The 24,373-nt window shown below is 40.5% G+C and overlaps 1 protein-coding gene across 4 annotated transcripts; it reads left to right on the plus strand.

Annotated features, from left to right (window-relative positions):
- The first annotated feature begins 1,147 nt into the window (after positions 1-1,147).
- On the plus strand, positions 1,148-24,173 carry LOC131251318 (ACD11 homolog protein). Of its 4 annotated transcripts, none has more exons than XM_058251969.1 (4): positions 1,148-1,633; positions 10,052-10,224; positions 17,477-17,547; positions 23,794-24,173. In XM_058251969.1, the coding sequence occupies exons 1-4, from the start codon at positions 1,415-1,417 to the stop codon at positions 23,880-23,882; spliced, it is 552 nt and encodes a 183-aa protein (XP_058107952.1). In that variant the 5' UTR covers positions 1,148-1,414; the 3' UTR covers positions 23,883-24,173. The 4 variants fall into 4 exon arrangements, with proteins under 4 accessions (XP_058107952.1, XP_058107951.1, XP_058107950.1 ...); XM_058251968.1 differs by lacking the exon at positions 23,794-24,173 and adding an exon at positions 22,976-23,411 and having other exon boundaries at positions 1,149-1,633; XM_058251967.1 differs by having other exon boundaries at positions 1,151-1,633; positions 17,402-17,547; positions 23,794-24,163.
- Positions 24,174-24,373: the final 200 nt, after the last annotated feature.

Genomic DNA, 24,373 nt, shown 5'->3' on the forward strand with positions numbered 1-24,373 from the left:
TCAAACAACCGTGAAGGCAAAACACAAATATCATCATACACCATTTGCCTACGAGAACTGATCATTAACCTTCATGAGTAGTAAAATCATGTGAAGTAGAAATCGTACAAAAGTATGGGCAAAGTAGGTGCTTAACACATTCCCACTTTGTGACCGCGATCCCTTACTCAAAATATCTGATAATGGACTACCAAAATCATATTAGGGTTGAGAATCTCCAGATCCTCTATACTAACATTTTTATAGGGTCTAGTCGACTATATAAACAAACTATTGGCTAGTGATGACTCTGGTCAAACTTACATTCTCTTAATCATAGCCCAAGCCCCAAAAGCCTTCAAGAGAGGCACTTGCGGAAAGTAAGTCTATTCCGCACCCTGGGATCCAACATCCAAAGTTGGATGACAAAGAAACATTTAGGTGGAATCCATGAAGTTTTTAATGGTGGGGATTCAATCACAACTATTTCAGTGTGTCCCACCTAAGATTTGGCGCATCTTCATTTTTGGGATCATGTCCTAAAATGAGCTAAGAAAATGGCTGGACGATATTGATTTAAGGCACATACATCATATTTAAGGCATATATATCATATTTAAGGCTAACAAAGAAGTGGAACAGACAGTGACTGTACTAACAAGCTAACAAAAAAAAAAAGGCATATACATTATTGTGAGCCCCACAATCAGGGGTCCCACCTATGATGGATTTGGAGATCCACCAGAGCTGCACCCTCATTTTAGGGCATGGTCCTAACAATGAAGCAAATCCAAATCTCAAGTGGACCACACGGTAGGGAGTGAATGCCCACCGTTAAAAGTGATTGGAGGTCATAAAAGTATTTGATCAAGCTGATATGTGTTTAAGTATTGGATCAAGAAAATATTTGTGTTTTGCCTTCATCGCCGTTTGAAAGAACTTACCAACAGGTTGGATGGCAAATAAACATTAAAATAGCCTAGGAAGTTTTTAATAATGGGCGGTCAATGGTCACCGTTTCCTATGATGCTGTGCACTTGAGATGGGGATCTGCTTCATATTTGGGATAATGCCCTAAAATGAGCTGGACGGTGTGGATATACAACACATACATCAAAGTGGGTCCCACGGGCAGTGCAACACCAACTAATGTGTTAGCCTGGTAACACCTAAATTCGCCCCCGCCTCAAACCAAGGGCTCAAAACGATGGGATACGGGCACTCCTGGTGGCCCGCCTTTCTTGGGGACAACACAACTTGCTGCGGAAGCAGCGGCGAGGGAATTTCCAAATCCGCCAGCCCATGCAATGGCCGGCCCTCCTTCATTCTCTCTGGCTCTCGTCACCAACACCTCTGCGAAAACCAGAAAAAGAAAGAAGGGCAAACGTCATAACTCCATCGAACCCCATGGGATTCTCTTCCAATTTTCAAATCCATGGGTGAAGAAGAAGGGTCGTTGGAGGACGCTGGGACGCCCCTGTCCTCGGTTGCCAATGCTTTCGAAGACCTCGCCGCCACCATCGCCTCCAACTCTTCAAAAGCCGATTGTGACCTCAGCCTCTCCCAATTCACTCATGCCTGCTCCCTCGTCTCCGTCCTCTTTGGATCCCTTGGCTTCGCTTTCAAATTCGCCGAGATGGAGTATGTGGCCAAGGTCAGTAACTAGAAAAAAAAAAACTCTCAACTCTTGCCCCTTCTAACCTCTCATTTCTGTAGGCGATTTAATTGATACTCCGGCTGCGTATAACGCTTGATACACTTGGCATGTATTAACTCAAATTAAACTGGCTAAATTGTGGAACCCACTGTCGTTAGACAATCGGAACCTCTAATTACTAGACACTTGTTTTTTTTTTTTTTTGTTTCCTTTAAATAAGACCATTGATTATTTTTGGTTTCCAAAACTGTCAATAAATGTCCAGAAATCTAATATTTTGATAACCAAATAAGGGTAGTTTTTTGTTAATGACCATGATTTAGGTGAAAGTGACAATATTTCTTCTTGTCCCTCTTTTTCGGGTCAACTCTCATCTTGTTCGGCGACCTCAGGATTTTTTTGTCTCTAACGTCCATGAGTACTTGTTCTACTGTGGTATTCAACGGGGTATATCCGCTGAACCAGCTTTTTGGAGGCCAGTTGGATGGGGGCACTATTCTGGTCGTCATCCTTCCTTCTCTTATAGATCGTGCCGGGTGCCTCCTTCGCTTCTTTTCTTTTCCCTTCTCTTACCAAGCTGCTTTCGCATTGAGTGGCCTGCGTGCACCGAATAACTCCTCTGTCTTAGAATTTTTTTTAGCTCGGTTGAGAAGGTCGGCAAGAGTCGTCGGGGTTCTTTCCAATCGAAAAAAGGAACTTTCCCTGTTTGAGATCAGCCATCATGGTTGTGAGGGCGACTTGGTCAAAATAGTCGTCCACCTGGACAACCTCAACATTGAACCTTACAATGTAATCTTTCAAGAATTTTATCTGTGTTATTATGATGAGGTGAGTCGAGGGTTTCCTTATGTCCTTTCCCCCAATGAATTGGGTGGCAAATGCTCTGTTGAGCTGAGCGAACGAGCTGATGGATTTTGGCTTTAAGTGCTTGTACCACTTTCGAGCAGCTCCAGTAAGCGTTAGGGAGAACGCTTTGCACATCACAGGTCCGGAAGCACCATGGAGCTCCATCCAGGCCCTGAAAGATTCTAGATGTTTTGTTGGATCTCCCAAACCTGAATAAGGAGTTATCTAGGGCACCCGGAACTTAGATGGTCGTAAATGGTGGTTCTGTCTGCTCGAGTAGGGCGTCGACGGAAGCCAGGGCCTTTGCTCAGCAGGCTTTTTGAATATCCCCGAGCTGATCTCTGATTTCCTTCAATTCCACCCCCCAATGGACCTCATTCTTTGCTGTGACCTCCGGAGCTTTTCCTCAAGTTCGCCTCCTTTTCTCCAGTATATGCCGCAAGTCCGACTTAACGAGCTCGGTGGTTCTCAAGGTTTGTGCTAGGACGGGCACACTTCTCGCTGGTTGAGCTTTCACAGCGTGCAGTTCGGGCCGCGCATAAGCTAGGCGAGTTTGCTCAGTTGCTGCTTCTAACTCCGTGTGTTGATTGGCAGGGAGTACGTGTTGCCTTTCCAACAACCTCATGATGCAGTCGATATTGCCAGTCAAAGCTCCTACCTGGTTTTCGAGGGAGACGAGCTAGCTTTTCCTATTTCGAGATCTTTGCGCGTTTACTAGTGATGGCGGCTGAGACCAGGTAGTCGACTACGAAGCCTGGGGATTCTTAGGATCAAATGCGGCCAGTACCCTTCCTTTCTTCTTAGCCATTGAGGTAGGACAGGGGAAGGAATGGCGGGCCGTGTTGATGTTTAGGGGAACCTTAATGGCTTTGTTGTTGTTCCCATATACAGTGCCAAATTGTTGTTGCTCGAATTTGGATGGGCAGGGGTCACACCTGTAGGCGTGTGGATACCTACACCAGGAGTACGTAAAGGACAACGGGGGCGCTGGTTATGGCCGAAGACCCTTTGATGCCTAAGTCAAGCGAATGGACTTATAATAAAAACGAAACTTGAGTTAGGGTTCTTATTTTTTTCACTTACCTCCTTCAATGGCAGTGAGTGTATTTATAAGGTGCTTAGACGGCTATTGAGATTGCGTATCGTGCTAAAATATGCTTGATTCTCGTATCTTGGTAGGATACACTAGATATGCTAGAGGGTTCATTTTCGAATGGGGATCCACTTCTGAAAGTATCGCTGAGCCCACCTCAATCGGCCTGATCTTCAGCTATGATCTCGCAGAATCTCTCCTTTCTTGGCATGAGGTGGGATTCTCTCCATGTATCCTGCTTCTCAGGTCGAGGTCAATCAGATCAGTTCAGTAGCTAAGTCATGTTGTTGAGCTCTGCCCTTGGGTTCTAGCTCGGCGTTGATCCTCCGAGGTCGGCTCATCTCCTAGCTAATACATTGATAGTTTAGGGAGTTCATTCAAGTAATTCTTAGTTGGTATAGCTACAAGATACCCCTTCTATGATTGGTTGCACGTTTTATATAACAGTTCGGTTCGGTTTTCCCCATAACAGTGCCCATAATTTGGAAGGTTTAGTTTGAATTATTTATGAGTAATTTCTAACTGCTTGCATATCATCCAATACCCTCAGCCAAAGTATCAAAGTATTTCTGTTTTCTGTATGAGGCAAGAATTATGTGATCCTCCGATTCCTCTTCACCTTGACAATTAAGATGTCATTCATATTGCAAATAGTTCGATCTTTCACGAAAGAAGCAAATACATTGAAGTAGATTGTCACTTTGTTCGAGTGAAAGTGATGAATTTTCTCACTATGCCATTCATTCACTTTGACAGTCAATTGGGTGACATTTTCACAAAGACTACCAATCACCACCAAATCAGGAAGATCTTATTCAAAATATTCATGTGTGATACATGTGCTTCAGCTTGAGGGGGAGTGTTAGAAATGTCACACTGTGTACAATCTTTGGTATTATAGAGCATCATAAGCATATTTGTATTGGTAGTCACTATTCATCTCAATGTAACTATTCTTATCCCTCCATTCTCATCTCCATGTACTTGTTCTTATCGCACCATTGTTGTAAATAAGAGACTAGGGACCCGTTTGGATCGTAATACTTTACATAAGCTACTTATACCTCAAGTAGCTTATCCAGTGTTTTAAATAACGTGTAGCATGTAGCATATGGTGTAGCATTTGGCCTTCTATAGGGCATCTGTAAGCTACATGATATTTAATATTTTTGAATTAAAATAATAGAAAATTATGATAAAATTTACAAAATACATAGTTCCTATGAGTTCTTGATTGCGAATCTGGATCATCAACCACATATTTCCATGCAAAATCTCTCTATCTCTTTGCCTTCAGACATCTTTAAGTGTGACCTCTTTTTTTTGTTTGTTGAAACATTAGAAATTCACGATGTGAACCACAATTTAGATGGTCCGGATTGATCTAATGTAGTGTCGTGTGTGATGGAAATGAGTTACCACCATTTTAAAATTGGTGTTGAACTAACATAGAAGAAACACTTCAACAAAAAATAAGATTTCAGGTAGCATATGCTACCTATGCTATACGCTACATGTAGCATACACTACATGCCCCCATAGCTTACGCTATGTAGCATTTTAGCTACACTACGAGCGCTAACAAAAACACTAGTTTCTACTTTTTTAGAAAATAAGTGTGTTTGGTAAACAACATATTTATTAGCCAAAAAGTATAAATGTATGTTTGGTTTTCAACATCACAGAAGTACTTCGTCCACCCTTAATATCACCATCCATCATGTGAAGCCAACCTTTGATGTGGACTGCTCATTGTGTTGCACCCACCTTGCCCCTATCTTCAATCTGAACCATCCATCATGTGGGGCCTACCTTTAATGTGGACAATCCACCTTGCAAGACCCACCTTCAATGTGGGCTATCCATCATATGGGGCCCACCTTAGATGTGGACTATCTATCATGCGGGGCCCACCTTTAATGTGGACCATCCATCATGTAGGGCCCGGCTTCGAAGTGGGTCGTCTATTATGCGGGGCCCACCTTTAATGTGGACCATCTATCATGTAGGGCCCAACTTCGAAGTGGGTCATCCATTATGCGGGGCCTGCTTGGATGTGGGTTATTCATCATTAGGGGCCAACCTTCGATGTGAACTGTTCTCATGTGGGGCCCACCTTGATATGGGTCATCCACATGGTGTGCCGTAGAGGCCGTTACGTAAAGGTAACGGTGGCAACCGTTACACGTTACGGGGTCGTAACGGCCATAATAACCGTTATGGAAAAAAATGACCCATAATTGCCGTTAACAGCACATTACATTCCCTATAAAGGCCATAATAGCCCCGTAATGGTCTATTATGGGATATATATATATAAGTTTTTCATACTTTTTAATCAACATTACGAGGCAGATACAGGTTTTTTGGGAGTTTTTTCAATAAATAAAAAAATAAAAAAGAGAGACCGTAATGGCCGTTTCGGGGCCATAACGACCGTTATGCCCTGTATCGTAAAGGTAACGGTGGTGGCCGTTATGGCCACCGTTACTATTACAGAACACTCATGTGGGGCCCACCATTAATGTTATTGTCCATAATGTAAGGCCTACCTTCAATATCCACCACCCATCATGCGGAGCCCACCTTTGATTTGGACCATCCATTGCATGGGCCCCACTTTGATGTGGGTCATCCATCATGTGGGGCCCGCCTTGGATGTCGGTCATTCATCATTAGGGGCACACCTTTGATGTGGGGCCCACTGATGCAGGACATAAAATTTAAGTATGAGATGCAAGAATTCAGGCTTAGATCATTCCAATTCAGAAATAGTTACACAAATTCCACATCCCACATGACAGTCCAAATCATTCAATTAAAAGGGGAATCTATACGAGTCCAGGCCGACACAGGCTAGGACTGGACTAATAAAAATTATAAACCAAACGATGTCAAAGGGAAATAGAAATCAACTACACATGCATAAAAATCAGTCCTTAATCCAAGGGATTCCCCAATTTCAATTCAAGGAACACTAGGGTGATGAAAGCGGCAAACAAATTAGGAAAAACGCAATCTAGGTTTGGGGTTTATGAAGAAAACATGTATGAGGAGGCAAATAGGAATAAAACCTGAACCAAAGACGATTCCCACGTGTGACAGCGGGCCTGGGGCGCTCGCACATGCGCAGGTGCCTAGCCGCACGTGCTAGGGGGCGTCGGTTTCAAGAAAGCCCTCCTTAGCACTGGTCGGCTGGGGGTAGGTTCCAAAACTCCGAAGTTTCAAGTTGATCCGAGCGGCAGCTTGTGCGTGGTACTCCGTCGAAGTTTCTGACCTCTTACAGGGCCGAAATCAGGAAATCTGCTGTAATGAAGAAACTGATGCAACAAAGGACGAATTCGAAGCACGGATGGTGGTAGAAGATGGGAAAAAAAAATGATAGAAGATAGGATGAATCAGGATCGATATGGCTTTGCACCACGATAGTTTGCCCTTCGAAAAGGGAGGGCTTCGTACCTACTTTTGAATTCTTCCACAACTCACAGAGAGCAGAAAAAAATAAAGTAGAAATTTTTATTAAACTTAAATGAATCAAAAGAACTACAAGGGGTGCCTATTTATAGGGAAAATCCTATACCCCTAAACTCGCACCATGTGCGCAACCTATTACTTGGCGATGAAGTAAACTAAAATAAAAACCAAACAAAGAAATCCAAAGCGTTCATGATGTTCTAAATAATAACAATAAGCAAAACCTAAAATGCGAAATCAATCCGACTGGTGGGCCACGATCATGAGATCCCATGATGGGCTTTTCTTGACTAACGGGCCCACTCTTTTGAATCAAACTTCGTCTTCTAGCTAGGAGGCCCTCCCTGGACGTCGTTATCGATCCAAATCGACGATGGGGCCCTCCTTCTTCTAGCGTACAAGCGTGGAGGGATGGTGTGCGTGCACGTGTGGACGGCATGCGCGGGATGTCCCCATCACCCACCTTCAATGTCTGCTGTCTACAAGGTATTCTATAACGGTAATAGTGGCCGTAACAGCCACCATTGTTACCTTTATGATACGGGCCGTTACAGCTATTACGGTCTCTCTCTCTCTCTCTCTCTCTCTCTCTCTCTCTCTCTCTCTCTCTCTTCTATTGAAATAAAAAAACCCGAAAAGCCTATATTTGCCCCATAACGGGCCGTTATGGGGCCATTACAGCCTTTACGGGGGGCGTAACGAGCCGTTACAGGGTATGTAACGGCGTTTACCGGTCATTTTATCTGTAACAGCTATCACGACCTTTACAACCCTGTAACGTGTAATGGTTGCCACCGTTACCTTTACGTAACGGCCTTTACGACACACCATGGTTGCCTATCTTATGAAGCCCACCTTTGATGTGGACTATCCATCTTGTAGGCCCCACCTTAAATGTGGGTCGTCCATCATGCAGGCTTGCCTTGGATGTAGGCCATTTATCACTAGGGATAGACATTCAATGTTGACAATCCATCGTGTGGGCCTCACCTCATATGTGGCCGTCCATCATGCGGGCCCACCTTTGACATGGAACTATCCATTATGTGGGGAGAGAGATTGGTTTGTCACTCTTGTTTGACTTACAATTAATCATTTACAAAACCTACTTATCTAACACAAGTAGCTTATCTACTGCTATAAGTAGAAAAAGCAACTTATGCAGTTGTATCCAAACAAGTCCTAAGTGAGAGAGCATCTTAGGGCTCAAGCCCTCTCATTCACTTCTCGTTATTCCTTTCTCATTTTCGTCTCATTTCTTCTCTAATACCACAAACGTAACATTCTCTAGTTAATCTAAATGATCACAATTCAATTCAGTTGTGCATTAAAACATGCCTTATGTGGAGTTGAAGACTTTATTGACTAAAAATAAGAAAAGAATCCCATCGTCCTTGGCATTTGTTTCCAGGCCAGGGCAATAGGTTTCAAACATTACTTTCGATTTGTTCAATAGAGTTTTACTGCAATTTGAGTGTCACTTCTTTTGATTGTCAGGAAACATCAATAAATTCATTCATTTCTTTCTAATTAATCTAAATTATCACCGTTCAATTTAGTTGTGCATCCAGAGATGCCTGATGTGTGGAATTGAAGACTGAAAGTAGGAAAAGAGTTTCATTATTTTTTTTATTTTTTATTTTAAATCAAAGTTTTTTTTCTTTTTTCCTTTATTTATTTATTTCTTTCTTCTTCTTGGTTCTTTTTTTTTCTTTTTTTCTTTTTTTTTTTTTTAATTACTAAAACTTAGTTGTTTTGGAAACTACCAGAACCTACCATTTTTGGACTTTGATGCTGGAAAACTATCAGAATCTGGTATTTGGTAATTGGAAAATAGGTATCGAACATTACTTGACCTGAAAATACATGTAGTTGACTTCCTCCATGTTGGCTTACTGGCACGGCTTCAGGTTGGGCAAGATCAAATCTACGGTGTGGAAAATGGCGATTATGGCTATCTGGTGGGCGATGTGGAAAGAAAGGAATGACAGAGTTTTTAACAACTCTCACCCCCCCCTCACGTTAGTGGGTTCAAGGGCTAAAAGTCTTATCATGGAATGGGCAGCCAATGTATCTCATCTTAGGGACTTTAATTTTCTCTTCCTAGGCCTGTAATTTCTGCTTCTGCTATCTCAGCAGCTGCCCTTTGTTTGTTTTCCTCTCTTCGTTTTTAACATATTCTCTCGTTACTTTTAAATATAAAAAAAATACATGCAGTTTTCTTGGGTTTAAGTTGGGGCAGGTGGGGCCTTTGGTTCAGTTATCGAAACTGGTGATATTATGGGCCCAAGTGCTCGGGCATATTTTGACATGGAATGGTTGTTCGATATGGGTGTATAGTGCAGGCAGTTTTCATTGACCTTCCCAAAATACTTGAGATGATTCGATTAAGAGACAACTTGAGAAGGTTTACTATGTCTTGATTTTATTTCTTTATTGGTTAGTTGGGATACCGAAACCCATTTGCTTGGGTAAATTGCATACGCAAATGACGAACTTGATTTAAAAGAAAGGTTGCCGTAACCTGTCAGCTGTGCCATGTTCAACAGAAGTCACATTTAGAATGTATATTGATGTGAGACAAATTAGTGAATCAAGTGTATTTGCTCTGTCATCAATTCTACCGCATTGCCTTTATTGTTTACCATACCTTTCTTCAGGATTTCGTGATTTATAGCCCACATATTATTTCATTGGTGCTGTTTGGGATAATTCGTGCAGCTGTATCTGCAGTCCTGGAATTTACAAAACCCATTACAAGAAGCTCGTTGAATCTCATTGAACTTTTCTTCTAGATATGAATATGATCCTTATATGATTTGAGAAATGTTGTATCTCAGTTTTTTCACTGGCAACTTATAAACTGATGCACTCTTTCCAAAAAAAAAAAGAGGAAGAAAAGAAAACAAAAAGAAAAAAACACCTAGAAACTGCTGATTGTAGTTTCAAAATGAAATATCGTGAATTGAAATGGAATCTAATACTGTGGCAAAATGATTCAGGTACGTGACCTCTCAGAGGCGTCAAAGACATACAGCACTCTAAATGATATACTTGACTATGATGTAAATCGGAATACTGTGAGGCAACCAGGAAGCCTTTCGCGCAACTTGCGTAGAGTTAGGCAGGGTCTTGACCTCATCAGAGCATTATGTGAACAATTTCTTTCATCAGAGTATGTTTCAAACCATATCATCATGTTGTTTCTTCAAATATTGTAATATAGTTGCCAAACTTACTTTTTTCGAAAGTACTAGTTATTAAAATTAGGCTAAGTTACTCATTGGAATCTGCAAGTGTATAACTGCTCTTACTGATATCAGCCGTTCCGTAAGTTGTTTCTGCTGAGGACTGTGTTAGGACACCAATACAATATGCTATTTAAGTATTTTGGCTACTTGAAATCTCATTTTGTGCTGCCTCTTTTATGAGGTATCTAGGTTAGCCAAAATTTGAAACTTCAAGTTTTGTTTTGCATGTCGTAGTTTCTACCATTGCCTTTATTCTTGATATCAAAAGGCCCACGTTTTTTTTATTGATTATTATTTTTTCTTTTCCGTAGAAAAATACATATGTGCCATGCCCTTAGGTTTCTAAAACTCATCTTGCTTGCTTCACTTTTATCCATATGTTACATAATTTCTTCTAAGCAAGAGAAGCATCACATATCTGAAGAATCTGACACCAACATGCCTATGCAACACGCTAGGATTCTTCTCAAAGACGAATGTAACTGATTAAACAAGAGCAGAGAACCCTCCTACTAGACACTTCTTAATGGGATTAATTGTATTAAAGACAAATAAATATTCTATTTTGAATTTAAAACATAAAACAATTATACCTTCTACAGAATTACTCTTAGGAAAGTAAAATTATGAGTGTTTGCAATGGGTAGTTATAGAACCCAGGTAAAAGAGGCAAGTTGATTTCTGATGGGCAGCCAGTGGTAAACTTTTGCAAATCTACATTTAGAAGCCGACCCTAGACTGGTGGGAGAAGGTTAACATGATGATAATTTTTATGAAAGTAAAACTGTTTGTATAAAAGATAAAAATGTCTTGGTTTCTCACTCTTGCCCTCTCTTTCTCAGATATAATAAACAAGGTATTTTGTAACGGTAATGGTGGCTATAACAGCCACCTTTGAAACTGTTACCGTTATGGTCCCGTAGCGGTTGAAGTTTTTATTAAGAAAAACATTAAAAAAATATATATGGGAAAAATTCAAAATATTGATAGGATTCCAAATATGTATTCTTTTATGGTTTTGAACATGTTTATGTTGGTGCAACAGTCCATTCTTTGGTAATAATGTTTTTTTTTTTGGCCTGTCTAATGATTTTATTAACCTAATAGGCTTAGATTAACTGCAAAACTCATACAAATTACTTTGGGGGTCTCGTGGAAGCAAACTTGAACTCAATCAAACAAGACGAAATCAAACGTAAACCAAACACGCAAAGAACACGAATTTTACCTGGAAAATCCTTCACAGGAAAAAACCAAAGCACAAAGCGACAAACAATCCACTATGAAAACAATATTACAAGAGATGGATGGACTTACCGATCTGAACGGCCCCAAAAACCTCTTTGAAACCCTAACAATGTTCTTAAACCCTTAGGAACACTTACGCAAAACTGCGCACGCCTTCGATGGCATCAACACCCATTGAGGACCAGTCGATGACATCAAAGATCCTTAGATGCCATCGAGTAGCAACTTCCAAAACTATTCAGTGACCAACTATGATTTTTCTGAATTTTCTCGATGGGATCGAGTGTCTGTCAACATCATCGACATCTACTCGATGGCATTGAGCGGTCTGTCAATGGCATCGACAAACCCCGTTACAGATAGATTTAAGACATCAGACAACAATCTCCACCATGTCTTCAATCTTCACACCCCATTGCTCCTTGCCACCACCATTTCTAATCGCCTTCCATCATAACTTCATCGTCGCTTCTCGTGCACATGTTCACTCCCCAAGTATAGGGTTGTGATGTAGTAATAAACTCGGTAAGACCGAGGTCGAATCCACAGGGACTGAAACTTGTACGTGATCTGAAACTAACTAGATATGGAACTAGAAAAAAGATGTAATCTAAATCCAATAGAATTTAAGGAATAATTATCTAAAACTTAAGGAATTCAGAGGAAGGAAACTAGGGTTTCAGAGGATCCACTTGTAGAGATCAGGGAGATCTTATGCCTACTTCAAAAATCATGGAAATCAACTAGACTTCCTTTGATATAGTTTTCAAGAGATGAAAGGTATATGAATTAGAATGGATTCCATCACCAAACCATGCCCAGGAGACAAAGTAAACAACAGAATTAAACTAATTACCAACCAACCAACAATGTATGAAGATCAGGAAGGATACTGTCATCCTACCATGCCCATGGGACAATGATGAACAACAGGGCTTCCTGACTTCATAAACATAAAAAGGGGAAAGAAATACTCAAAGCCATTGCAAACCCATTGTAATTTCAGTCACAACAGACCATTAAAGACTAAGAAAAATATTCCTTTAATAATCAACTAAATCAAATTCAATTTATGAATTAAAGGCACAAAGTATAATCTCCCATCTCGCTACAGGCTTCACCTCTTAGCCCTAGCTAAGAGGTTTAGCCTAAGATAGACATAATTAGGCTGATTCTTTAAAATAAATAAAAATAAAAGAAAACAAACTCTTCACTACTCTGTCTCTGACTGCTCCACATCTAGCCGAGCCACCTTCCTTCAATCCTTTTTTCCCTGTCTTCTCTGTTTCTCTTTCCCCCCTTCACGTTTCAGTCAAGCTCCTTTTTAAAGAAAAAAAGCTCTTCCCGGAACTGCTGTGGAGTCCTAAAAGAATTAGGCTGCGGAAGCTGGAGAAGGTCGATCGTGAGGTTCCGCACTCCATGCGGAAGGTTTACGCAGCAGGGAAAAAAACAATGCATCTGATCTACATTGGGCCCAGTTTTTGTAAAAAGAAATCGTCCCTATGGACAGTTTTTATGTAGCTTTCAGATGAACAGTCTGGATTACTGGTCCGAAGCTTATCAGAATCACACAATCAGCCAACAGCAGCCGTTTTTTTCTCGGGCGCGCGCAGGCTACAAACAGGGCTCTTGCGCTGATGCTTGGTGGAGCACCTGATCGGCATCAGAGAATAAATCCATACCGTCCATCAGCTCTTTCGCTTCATTCCAGTCAGACATGGAGTATTTTTGATTTCTGATGATGCGTCCCACTAAATCTGGGCTTCAGCCATCCGACTGCGTTTGAGGCTTCATATACGCGTGTACGTTTGGATGGGTCCAGAAGCTCATCATGGGTAGAGTCCTCCCTACCTCAGGGTCATAATGGACGGTCCTGATCTCTGATCCGATCACGTTCGGGGTCACACAACTCTACGGAAGATCCGGATTTTCGGATTCGCGATCGTGGCTCCAACCTCCGCTGACGTGTTCGGTGGGGCCCACTTCGCTTTTGTTTCGAAAATCCACACCGTCTAGTAGATTCGTCTCGAAAAACCGTTTTAATATGGTTGGTCTTTGAGTGCTTCTGACGTGGCCCACTTTCTTTTCCATTTTGCCATCCAACCTTCGTTTGAAAGGGTGAAAACGGATATCTGTTGTTATCTGGAATTCCGACACCTAGGCATGAGTTATGGCCACCTCACGAGACGAATGGTCGGTCCAGATCATTGATCTTGATGATGAATGGGCCTCACAACTGCAAAAACGGACGGACAGCGAAGGACGCTGTCCGTTCTTGCGCGAGGAGTCGGGTCAGTTGGCTTTAACTAGGACTGTGGGTCTGTTGCGGCTCACGTGTGTACATGTCATGTACACGCACGTTGTACGTGGGGCCCACCGTGATCTTCTTGTGAGACATCTGCTCCATCCATCCGTTTTTCCATCTCATTTTAACCGTGGGGACCAAATTTGAAGCGTATTCTGATAGCAGGTGGGCCCCATGTCACTGTTTTGGTGGCTGATCTGTCAGTTGGGCCACTTTCACAGAGATCCAGGAGCTGCAATTTTACATGTACGGTTAATTTATGGCCCTTAGGCCATGCATGCAGTTTTGAGCCAATCAGATAGTGGAAACTATGTGACCTTGCATTCTTCATCAATTTTGGGCCTCTTTAACGTGAATGACTTGATTTTCTCGGATCCCTGGCATGTAAATTCTTCAGTCTTGGTTCTCTGGAGTGTGTCCCTTGCTCTGGTGTCTTCAGAACGTTAATTCCATGCTTTTAGCATCCCGATCCAGTCCCAGCTCGCAATTCCGCCTTGCAACTGAAACATGATTAAAATGGGCTATTAAATGGTACCATGTTCATAAATCTAGGCAACGACTGGGTCTAATATGCAATATTTGACCCTCAACAGCACACTCCGTCGTCGAGCCTTCGCCAAGCCCAGAGAAGCTGCACATAACTTGAACTTCTCTATCGTAAGCATGTCAGCCGGATTCACACTTGTGTTGATATTCTCTAGAGTCATACCTCCTTCCTCAAGCACCCATCGGAGAAAATGATGACGCACATCAATATGTTTAGTACATGAGTGATAAACAGAATTCTTCACCAACTTAATTGCGCTTTCGCTGTCACTGTTAACTAGCATATCCTCCTGCTGAAGCGCCAACTGATTTATCATTCCCCTCAACTAAACACCTTTGAACGTTTATGCCACCGCCATATACTCGGATTCAGTTGTAGAAAGTGCCACCACAGACTGGAGATTTGACATCCAACTGATCACTCCACCCACTAACACAAAATGAGTAACCAGAAGTCAACCTTCAATTATCCAGACTGCCTGCATAGTGTGAATCAACATAGCATATCAACTTGTCCTCTAACTTTTCAAACGTGAAGACGTAGTCCAATGTACCTCGAATGTACTAAAGTAACCATTTTACTGCCTCCTAGTGTTGCTTGCCGGGTTTAGCCCTGTATCGGCTAACAACACCCACTGCATTTGAAATATCTAGTCTCGTAGAGACCATGACATATAGCAAACTGTCAATGACGCTCGAATATGGTACACAAGACATCACTTGCTTTTCTTCATTTGTAGTAAGACATTGTTCAGAAGAAAGCTTAAGGTGAGTAGCATGGAGTGTGCTAACCGGTTTCGCCTTGTCTATACCGAACTTAACCAATACCTTCTCAATGTATTCTGTCTGTGATAACCATAGTCCGCTCCTCTGTCTGTCTCTATGAATATCTCTACCCAGATTCTTCTTTGCAGCGCACATATCTTTCACTTCAAATGTCCCTGACAACTAAGCTTTCAACGTATCGATGTTAGACGTGCTATGGCTGGCGATAATCATGTCATATATGTACAATACTAGTATAATGAACTGTCTATCATGCAGTGTCTTGAAATAGCCACAGTTATCACTCCTGGTAAACCTCTAACTCATCATGAAAGTATCAAATCTTTTGTACCATTGCCTAGGGGACTGTTTCAGGGCGTATAACCTGCAAACTTTATTCTCAGCCCCTTTTACTTCGAACCCTTCTGATTGTTTCATGTAAATCTGCTCCTCCAACTCCCCATGTAGAAAAGCAGTCTTTATATCCATTTGTTCCAATTCTAAGTTGTATTCAGCAACCAACGCCAACTTGCTTGACCACCTGCGTGTAGATCTTACTGAAGCCGACACCCTACGACCACTCTTGTTTTGTATCTATCCTGCTTATTCTTGAAGATCCACTTGCAATCGATCACTTTTCGCCTTATTGGAAGCCCCACCAGCTCCAATGTCTCATTCTTATGCAGAGTCCATCTCGTCATGCATGGTCGCTATCCAATTCTCAGCATCAGAACCATCTAATGCTTCCCGGAAGGAGGACCGATTCTCCTAATCTATAATGAGGGCGAATGCAACATTTAAGCCATCCCTGTATCTGACTGTCAATCTGCAATCTCTCAGTGAATTTCTTATGAGAGATGGCTGTTCTACCTGCTCTTGTACCTCTGTCTGCAGCTCAGCTTCAAACTTTGTTTCACCTATTTCAATTTCAACATCAATCATTGCTGATTTTTCTGGTTCCTTGCCTTTGTCCTTGTGGAACAAGGAGTCCTTATCGAATCTGACGTGACGACTCAAAGTGATTTTCCAAGTGACCTGGTTGTACAGTCTGTACCCTTTCACGCACTCACCATAGCCCGCAAAAGTAAGTTTCTTCACTCTTTGTTCTAGCTTATCTCTCTCAACTGATGGTACATGAGAGTAAGCGTCGCAACCAAATACACGCAATCTTGAGTAATCAACATCAAGACCGTTCCACACTTCTTTGGGAATTTTACATTCCATCAGCTTAGACGGGGACCTAATTATCAGATAACAGGCCGTATTCACGACTTCAGTCCAGAGCTCCTTGCCCAATCCAGCATTACTCAACATGCTTCGGGCTCTCTCCAAGAGAGTCCAATTCATATGTTCCACTACACCATTATGTTCAGGTGTGTGCCTCATTGTATTGTGCCTTATAATCGCATCATCTTTACAAAACTAATTAAATTCCTTAGAAGTAAATTCACCTCCATTGTTTGTCCTTAGAACCTTCAATTTATGTCATGCTTGCTTCTCAACCATTGCCCTTCATACCTTGAATGTGGCGAATACATCGGATTTATTTTTTAGGAAATAAACCCACTCCTTCCTCGAGTAGTCATCTATAAATGAGACGAAAAATGATGACCCTCCAGTGGAAACAACGGACGACAGGCCCCATACATCTGAATGCACACACTCAAACACTCTTTTACATGCTTTCTAGTCTTAAAAGTTAGCGGAGATTGTTTACCACATATACAATGCTCTCATATATGAAAATCAACGCTTTTAAAAAAAGGAATAAAGCAACGATCGGAAAGTACATTCATGCTGTGCTCGCTCATGTGACCTAGATGAGCATGCCACAAACATGCCAGCATGGCAAATAGGTGTGAGATCCAATCCATCCATCAGGTTGGTCTGACCTTGCACATGCTTTACCAAAAAATAAATCCGGTCCATGCAGCATGTGGGCCCCAATATTGGAAATAGGTGGATGGGTTAGAAAACTTTGATTTTTCAGAGCTGTACATTTGTTTTTCTAACTGTGGCCCACCTGATCAGTGGATCAACCTGATTCCTTCGCTAGGGTATCAATACAGTGGTGCTGTTCTGATGTGTGGATTGGATATCAGACCTATCATGCCATGCTGGCACATGTGTAGTGTGTATATGATCTTTATTGCACTCATGCGTGGGCCTAGTAAAGCTACATTCCAACGTGGTTTAGTATGGTGTGTTCTGTACATTACTGTCTGTCTTTCTTTCAGTCGATGCTCTCTAAAAGCAGCAGCTACAACAGCTTATGAACAAGTTTGTGCTCCATATCACACATGGACAATCAGGAAAGCAGTCGGTGCTGGAATGTATGCTCTTCCAACAAGGGAACAACTTCTTTTGAGGCTAAATGAAACTGGTGAGCTAGCATTGCCTTCTTTTAAAACAGAATAGAGAACTGATCGCATACAAAAAAGTTACGACAACTTATGGTACTGTACCATCTTTCCGGCCAACTTGTCGCTAGCATAGGGCATCAGCACCATGAAGATGGTGGGCCCCACTATGAAGATAATTTGGTATGGAAAACAGGCCGTTCTGCTTGTCAGGTGGCCACTGTTGAAATCAATGGACAAGCTACACTCTGACTCAAGATACAGGTGTGACCCACCTAGTGAGCATATTGGTCTGATATTTGAGAAGGGAGATTGTCATAGTGGGGCCTAGCATTTTTTGTGGAATTGATGTACATGGGTGGCATGTTATCAAAAAAGATGGTATGGTGTGTTATAGTTATATATATATATATATATGATTTAGATAGTTTGCTTGATGACAGCAATCTTATAAATTCTTTTCAGTGAGGACTTATGTGAATGTTGTAATGAAATGGAAATGTTGTAATTTGACTTTGGATACACAGACAAACAGTTATCTGGGATCGACCATATTAATCTTGTTTCGCCAGTCATTCCTATTTAAGGCCCTATCCTCCATGAGTGAACAAACATTTGCAACCCTTCTTACCACCTCAATCCAAGTTCTTTTTGGTCTTCCTCTCATCCATTTTTCAAACCCTGGAACCCTAATTGAGATTCCGCTCTGTACCAAAGCTGCATCCGTTCTTCATTTCACAGTTCTAAACCATATAGTATGCACAAACACTATCATAATACAAAGACAAAACTACTATTTGGGGTATATTTGTAAAAAGATGTTCTAGTTTCGATGTAAAAGAATGGGTAACAACACCTTCAATTGTGGCAGTATATTTGTAGGCTACATTCATATTGCCTAATGAAAGAAAAATGTGTCTTGGTGACTTGCACGTCTCTTGAAAATATGACTTTTTCACATTTCAAATATAATTTCGTATTAGTGGTTGGGACAGAGACAAGAATTGAGGATATCAAAATTAGATTGGCTTCATGCATGGGAGATCAACAATTGGAGCTATTTTACTACCTGGAAAAATGATTGAAAATTATAGGGATAAGATGAAGAATCTATACCTGATTTTTTTAGATCTAGTGAGAGCTTACGTCAAAGTACCGAAGAAGTTATGTGGTGTGTGATGAGGATATATTGTCATCACTGAAGACATGTATGAGGCTGTTGTTACAAGAGTGAGAACAGTGTGCAGATCAATGAGATTCCAGTAGTAGTAGCTCTTCATCAGGGGATGGCATCAAGCCCTTACGTTTTTACATTTGTTTAAAGATGAATTTACCGATTGTGTCCAAGGTGATGTCCCTTGGGTTATATCTTTTATGGATAGTGTGTTGTTGGTCAACAAGAAGGGACAAATACCCAATTGCAGGTTTGGAGGAAGGCTCTAGAGGCTTAAAATTTAACAAAACCAACATGGAGTGTTTGCAATGCAACTTTAGTAGGAACATTAATGAAGACAAGGCTTTAGTTAAAATCACACAGAAAGGTACCAAATTTTTTTAAGAAAGAGAAAAAACAATGATACAGGGCTGATGATGAGAAATGAGAAATCATCAGATTAATACAATGAGTCCCTCATGAATTTTCAAACATTTGTACTAAATAATTAACCAAAGTTGGAGAGGATTGAGTATGGCCAATAACAAGCCTATTGGCCTAGAGAATGACCTCGGTCGGTGAGCAGGATATGTTTGGAAAGATCTGTTATTCTGTTTGTACCAAATGGACCAAAGGCTAGCTATGAGAGTAAGCTATCAAACAAGCTTTTGGTATAATGACATATCGGTCGATACATAATCGTATTATGGTTGTAGGGGGGAGCGGTAACTGGGCAGACCTATAAATAAAAAGAGAAAAAAAGAAAGGAGCATAATGGGCCTGTATCATCCATAGCAGCCGATATGGGCCCACATTGTTCGGTCCAAAACGAGACTCGTATGTAAGGGCCTTGTCATCTTGTTGTTTTGCAATTTTCTTCTTTTTTCCTCCTTTTGACATTTGGTGCTTTGGGATTTTAAAACCCATTTTTTACTAGATCTACAGCTATTTGCAAGCTCAAAACCAACAATCTGAGCTTGAATTGACAAATCAAGGCTCCAGTTCCAATTTTGGAAAAAAAAAAAAAAAAATCCATTTTTCTGTTTATTCTTGCTATGTGTCAGTTCAACATGACATGACCAAATTGACCAAATCTTGCTTGTTTTGTATTCAATTCGGGCATAGTTGCGTTATTATTATTGTTATTATTTCGTTTAACTTTTTCTGAATGTCACTTTTTTTTTTCCAAATATTTTCTTCTTCTTTTTTTTCAAATATTTCTTATAATGATGCATGAATAACCTGTTTGTACTATAGATCTATAGATTCATGCATTAAATCAGTGGTTTTTCGCTATTCTTTGCCATTTGTGGGCCATTGTTTGGATGAATAGTAACCTGCTTACTGTTTATCTCAGAATCATCAAATCTTTCGTCAAATTTCTTGAGAGGAATAACGTCTAATGATTAGGGATATGCATCAGTGGGATGAATACTACAGATGCATAAATTTTGGGCTGTTATTGGGCTGTTCAAGTGTACCCAAAATGGGCTGACAATATTAAATATGAGAAATTTAGAGTTAGTATAATACTTAGTACTCAACTTTAAACAAGCAGCTTGAAAGACAACATTCTTACCAAATAATGGCCCATTAGACCATCAAATACATGTTAAAAGAAGAATATATATTTGGGATTCACTTTTTTTTTCTTAATTTCCGATATATATATATATATATATATTGTTTTTTTTTCCCCAAAAAAAACAAATCAGTTGTTATAGTATTGGCCCATAGTGTATCAGTGCGACGGTGGCTGACACCTTTTTTTTTTTTTTTTTGAAGATCAAAATTTTTATTAAAGGGAAAAAGCAAACCAAAAAGAAAATCAAAGCAAAACAAATGAAAGCAACCTATACAATGAGAACATGGGCAACAACCCTCATTATGCTACCACTTGGAGTGAACACTTCTAATGTGTTCAACGTTGCTTCTCACACCATGTAGTGCAGCAGATAATGAATCATACTCGAGGTCGAGTCCTTCCCAACCCGGGGAGGATAATGAGGACATGGATGATTAAATGCTGATGGATCAAGCTGATATACTTGATGAGTATTGGGATGGATTAGAGCGTGGAAATGGGCCAAATATCTTCCATAGTGGGCCAAACCATAGATCCATCAATGAACCACACATTGTGACACCTGTGGTACACTTTTGAGTCCACAAAAGGGTCTTTTGTGGCATGTACCTTTTATTACGAATTATATCATATTTGTTTAATGAATTTTGGTTTATTTTGTTTTGCTTATGCCTCGCTTAAGTAAACAGGGGTATTTTCTTCCTTTTCCTTTAAATCAAAATTATAAGGCCGAGATTATAATATCTAGCCCATAGTTTATGCTTGATGTACAACTCGGATTAGTTTCCATTTGTTTTCCTCCACAAAAACTCAATAAAGAAAATGTGCAACAACTTTTGGGGCGTGTTTCCTCTTTTCAAGCCTTGGCTGTCAACCCTTCTCTAGGGTTTGTGCAATTACATGTTTTCCACAAGTGGGGCGTGTGATTTAGGCCATCAAACTCATGAGTGCTTTGCTTATTCATAGGTTATTGCATTAATTTTCCTTTCTTTTGAAGTGTAAGAATCTCTATTCTTTAATTAGGTGTGTTTGGCTATGATTTGGTGCTAGGGTTTGATATGACTGTGCGGTTGATGAATCTTATTCGTTGGCTACACCTTCTACTTTGCCAACCACTTATCAGATGGTTAGAGTTGTCTGAAAAATGACTTGAGAGGGCTTGGCAATTGTAGCGGGCCCCACATGAGGCATGGTCTATGTCAAATATCACACCTTCTTTAGCGTAATCAATATGAATTGTCCATTATTCGTTAAAAAAAATTTTAAAAAAAAAAAATGAATTGGCCATTTCATGTCCAATGATTGGATTGTTAGGAGCATTTTATGAAAGTGATTTTAGAGGGATGGGCAATCAAGGGTGGCCTTACATGATGGATGTACAAACAGATTCACTTTATGGACACATACTTCAAACACAGATTTTCACACTTCAGTTAAAATTCCTCAAAACAGTCCATTTCATTACCTTGGCTCAATTATCCAAAGGGAGGGGGGAAATGATGAAGATGTTTCTCATCACCACGTGCCATGGAACATCTTATTAAACAATTATTTGACCATACCAACTGTATGGGGTAGTATTGCATAGCAAGAAGGCAACATGAATATGGATTTAGCGTTGCAAAGACGTGGATGTTGAGATGGATGTGAGAGAAGAATCAAAAGGATATAACTAGGAACGGTTTCATTGTTAGGTAACCAAGGAATAGTCCCAGCAAGAGACTAAATGATAGAGAGTAGATTGATATGGTTTAGTCGTGTGCAACAAGAACTAGAGACGGCTCAAGGAAACGGACATTGATTAAGGTTAAACGGTTTAAAAAGAGGCTGAGAGGAAGACCTAAGGATTTGGATGGAGCTGGTGAGAAGGGATACAAAGGCATGTTCACGTACGAAGGATAGGACCTTAGATAGGAATAGGATTGATTGGCAAAATAAGATTTGTAAAGCCAACCCCTACTAACTAGGACAAATGATGTGGATGGTGATGATGATGTTTGCATATCGCCATCTGCTTACTCCTTTTTTTCTTGAGACAATTATATTAAAAACTGGTTTTCAATCCCTAATTTTTTCAGCGATCCTTTTCTTTTTAACAAATTCTTTACTGTTTTAAGAACCAAACCAGATTGACCCTTAAAACTTTCTTGCATCATTGTGTTTTCCATATGGTGATTTGTTATGGTCAAGAGTAGACGAAAACTGCTAAGATGACTTTTACAAGGAGTGACTGATGGGATGAATGTGGCACATGTGCCGACATGGTACCCGCATGACACCTAAGCCGGTAATCCAGTGAGACCCACCATGTTTATGTCCTGGTTAAAAGGTCAGGATGGTGCTGGTCTGTTCTTTTCTTCTTCTTCTTTTTTCCCTTTTTATTTGTAGTAATTGATTTCTCTCATACACGTTTAGCCTGCTTAGTCAGCTGATGTGCATGGTTTTTGGGCCATGGGTCCCAACTGGTGACTAGCCAGGATTTTGCATGCGCGCCATAAATTGCCTCTTCAATTTCTGATCCAAATTGCCTTTACCCTTTCTCATATTGGCTAGGGAACAAAAATCAGTTCTACTTTAGTAAACAGTTTATTATTGACACAGTTGACAAGCTTGATTTCATGTACATATGGATGTATTGGTCATCCCCTCTTAAACATTTGAAAGCTAATCTTTTCTCGTCTGGTGGGCTCACTGACTTGCATGATTTGTGCAGACCACTCAGTACAAAAGGAAATGGCTAGGTATATCGCTGCATGTAATCCAGTTATAGAGTACATTGACAAGCTTTACATATCTAGAGACATCAGCTTGGACTGGTGATGTGATCAATAATGGTGGGTGGGCCAGCAGTGTAAATATACTTGGCAGTAATTGGATGGATTCGTCCTGCGTGCCTCTCTCTCTCTCTCTCTCTCTCTCTCTCTCTCTCTCTCTCTCTCTCCAGTTGAGCATGTTATGAAATTATGTATGTAAATCAGTTTCTGATTTCGGTGTCATGGAGTACTTGGGTTTTAGGAGTCTTGCTTCTGTTCCTCTAGATATCCAGTGATGCCAGGCATTGTTTGTGATATAGTTAAACAATTTCATTGATTGTATTTGAAGATTATAAGGTAGCTAATGGTAGTAACAAAGGCATTGTGTTTTCTTTCCTTTTTTTTCTTCTTGATAAACATGAACAGATCAATCTTACTACCATTATCTTTTGAATTGGAGCCAGACTCCAGTCTGTTGCTAAATGAACTAGTTTTGGTTCATTGCTGCTCATCTGTACATGTTGTATGGTTGGTCGATCAAGACTGTCTATGTGCTGATGTTTATTATGGGCGCATGCTACAAAAATTACTTCAAACTTGCAATCTTAGCTGTTCGATCTATGGTCATCAAATCATCGTTAGTCCTATCATAGCTATGTGCATTCGGCTTTATGAAAAAATTCACCAATTTAAGATTCCAGAAATGAATTATCATGACTACTTGGAAATTTTTATATGATGGGCCACCTACCTGATGTCAGCCGCCTTCTTTACCTAGGCTTGAGACTTGTTGCTGCATCACTTCAAGTTGGAATGATTTCAAATGCATCATTGAGAGTTAGTGGCCTGGTTAGTGGTCCAATTTGAGAAGGCAGAAGTCTATGAGATGGCTGCATTTCATTAGTCATTGTGATTTTCATACAGTTGGCCATCCTCAAAAGGGCCCAACAAGCTGCTGGTCTGGATCCACCGACTGTAAAATGCATGCACTGGATAGTGATGGACCAAGATTGGTTGATTCTGCAGTGAACCTGGAAGCTCCTTTTTATGGTATTAACGGCCAGCATGTGGTGGATAAAGATACGCTCGGGAACTTTTGAACCCATAGCGAGTGAAATGAACATGAAATAAATGCTTTGTGAAGATCCAGTTTTACGGTGCCCCCTGAGAGCACTTTTTTTTTAGTCATTTAGGGCCCGTTTGGATACCACCAAATAAACTACATTTTCTACTTATAGCAGTGGATAAGTCGCTTATTTCAGATAAGTAAGTTTGGTTTATGATTAGTAATAAGTAACTTTTTCACTTAAACGAAAATAGTTACCTCAGTTAAATTTTTTAGCTTTTCTACTTTTCAT

The sequence above is a fragment of the Magnolia sinica genome, chromosome 7, assembly GCF_029962835.1.
Source record: "Magnolia sinica isolate HGM2019 chromosome 7, MsV1, whole genome shotgun sequence".
NCBI lineage: Eukaryota > Viridiplantae > Streptophyta > Magnoliopsida > Magnoliales > Magnoliaceae > Magnolia > Magnolia sinica.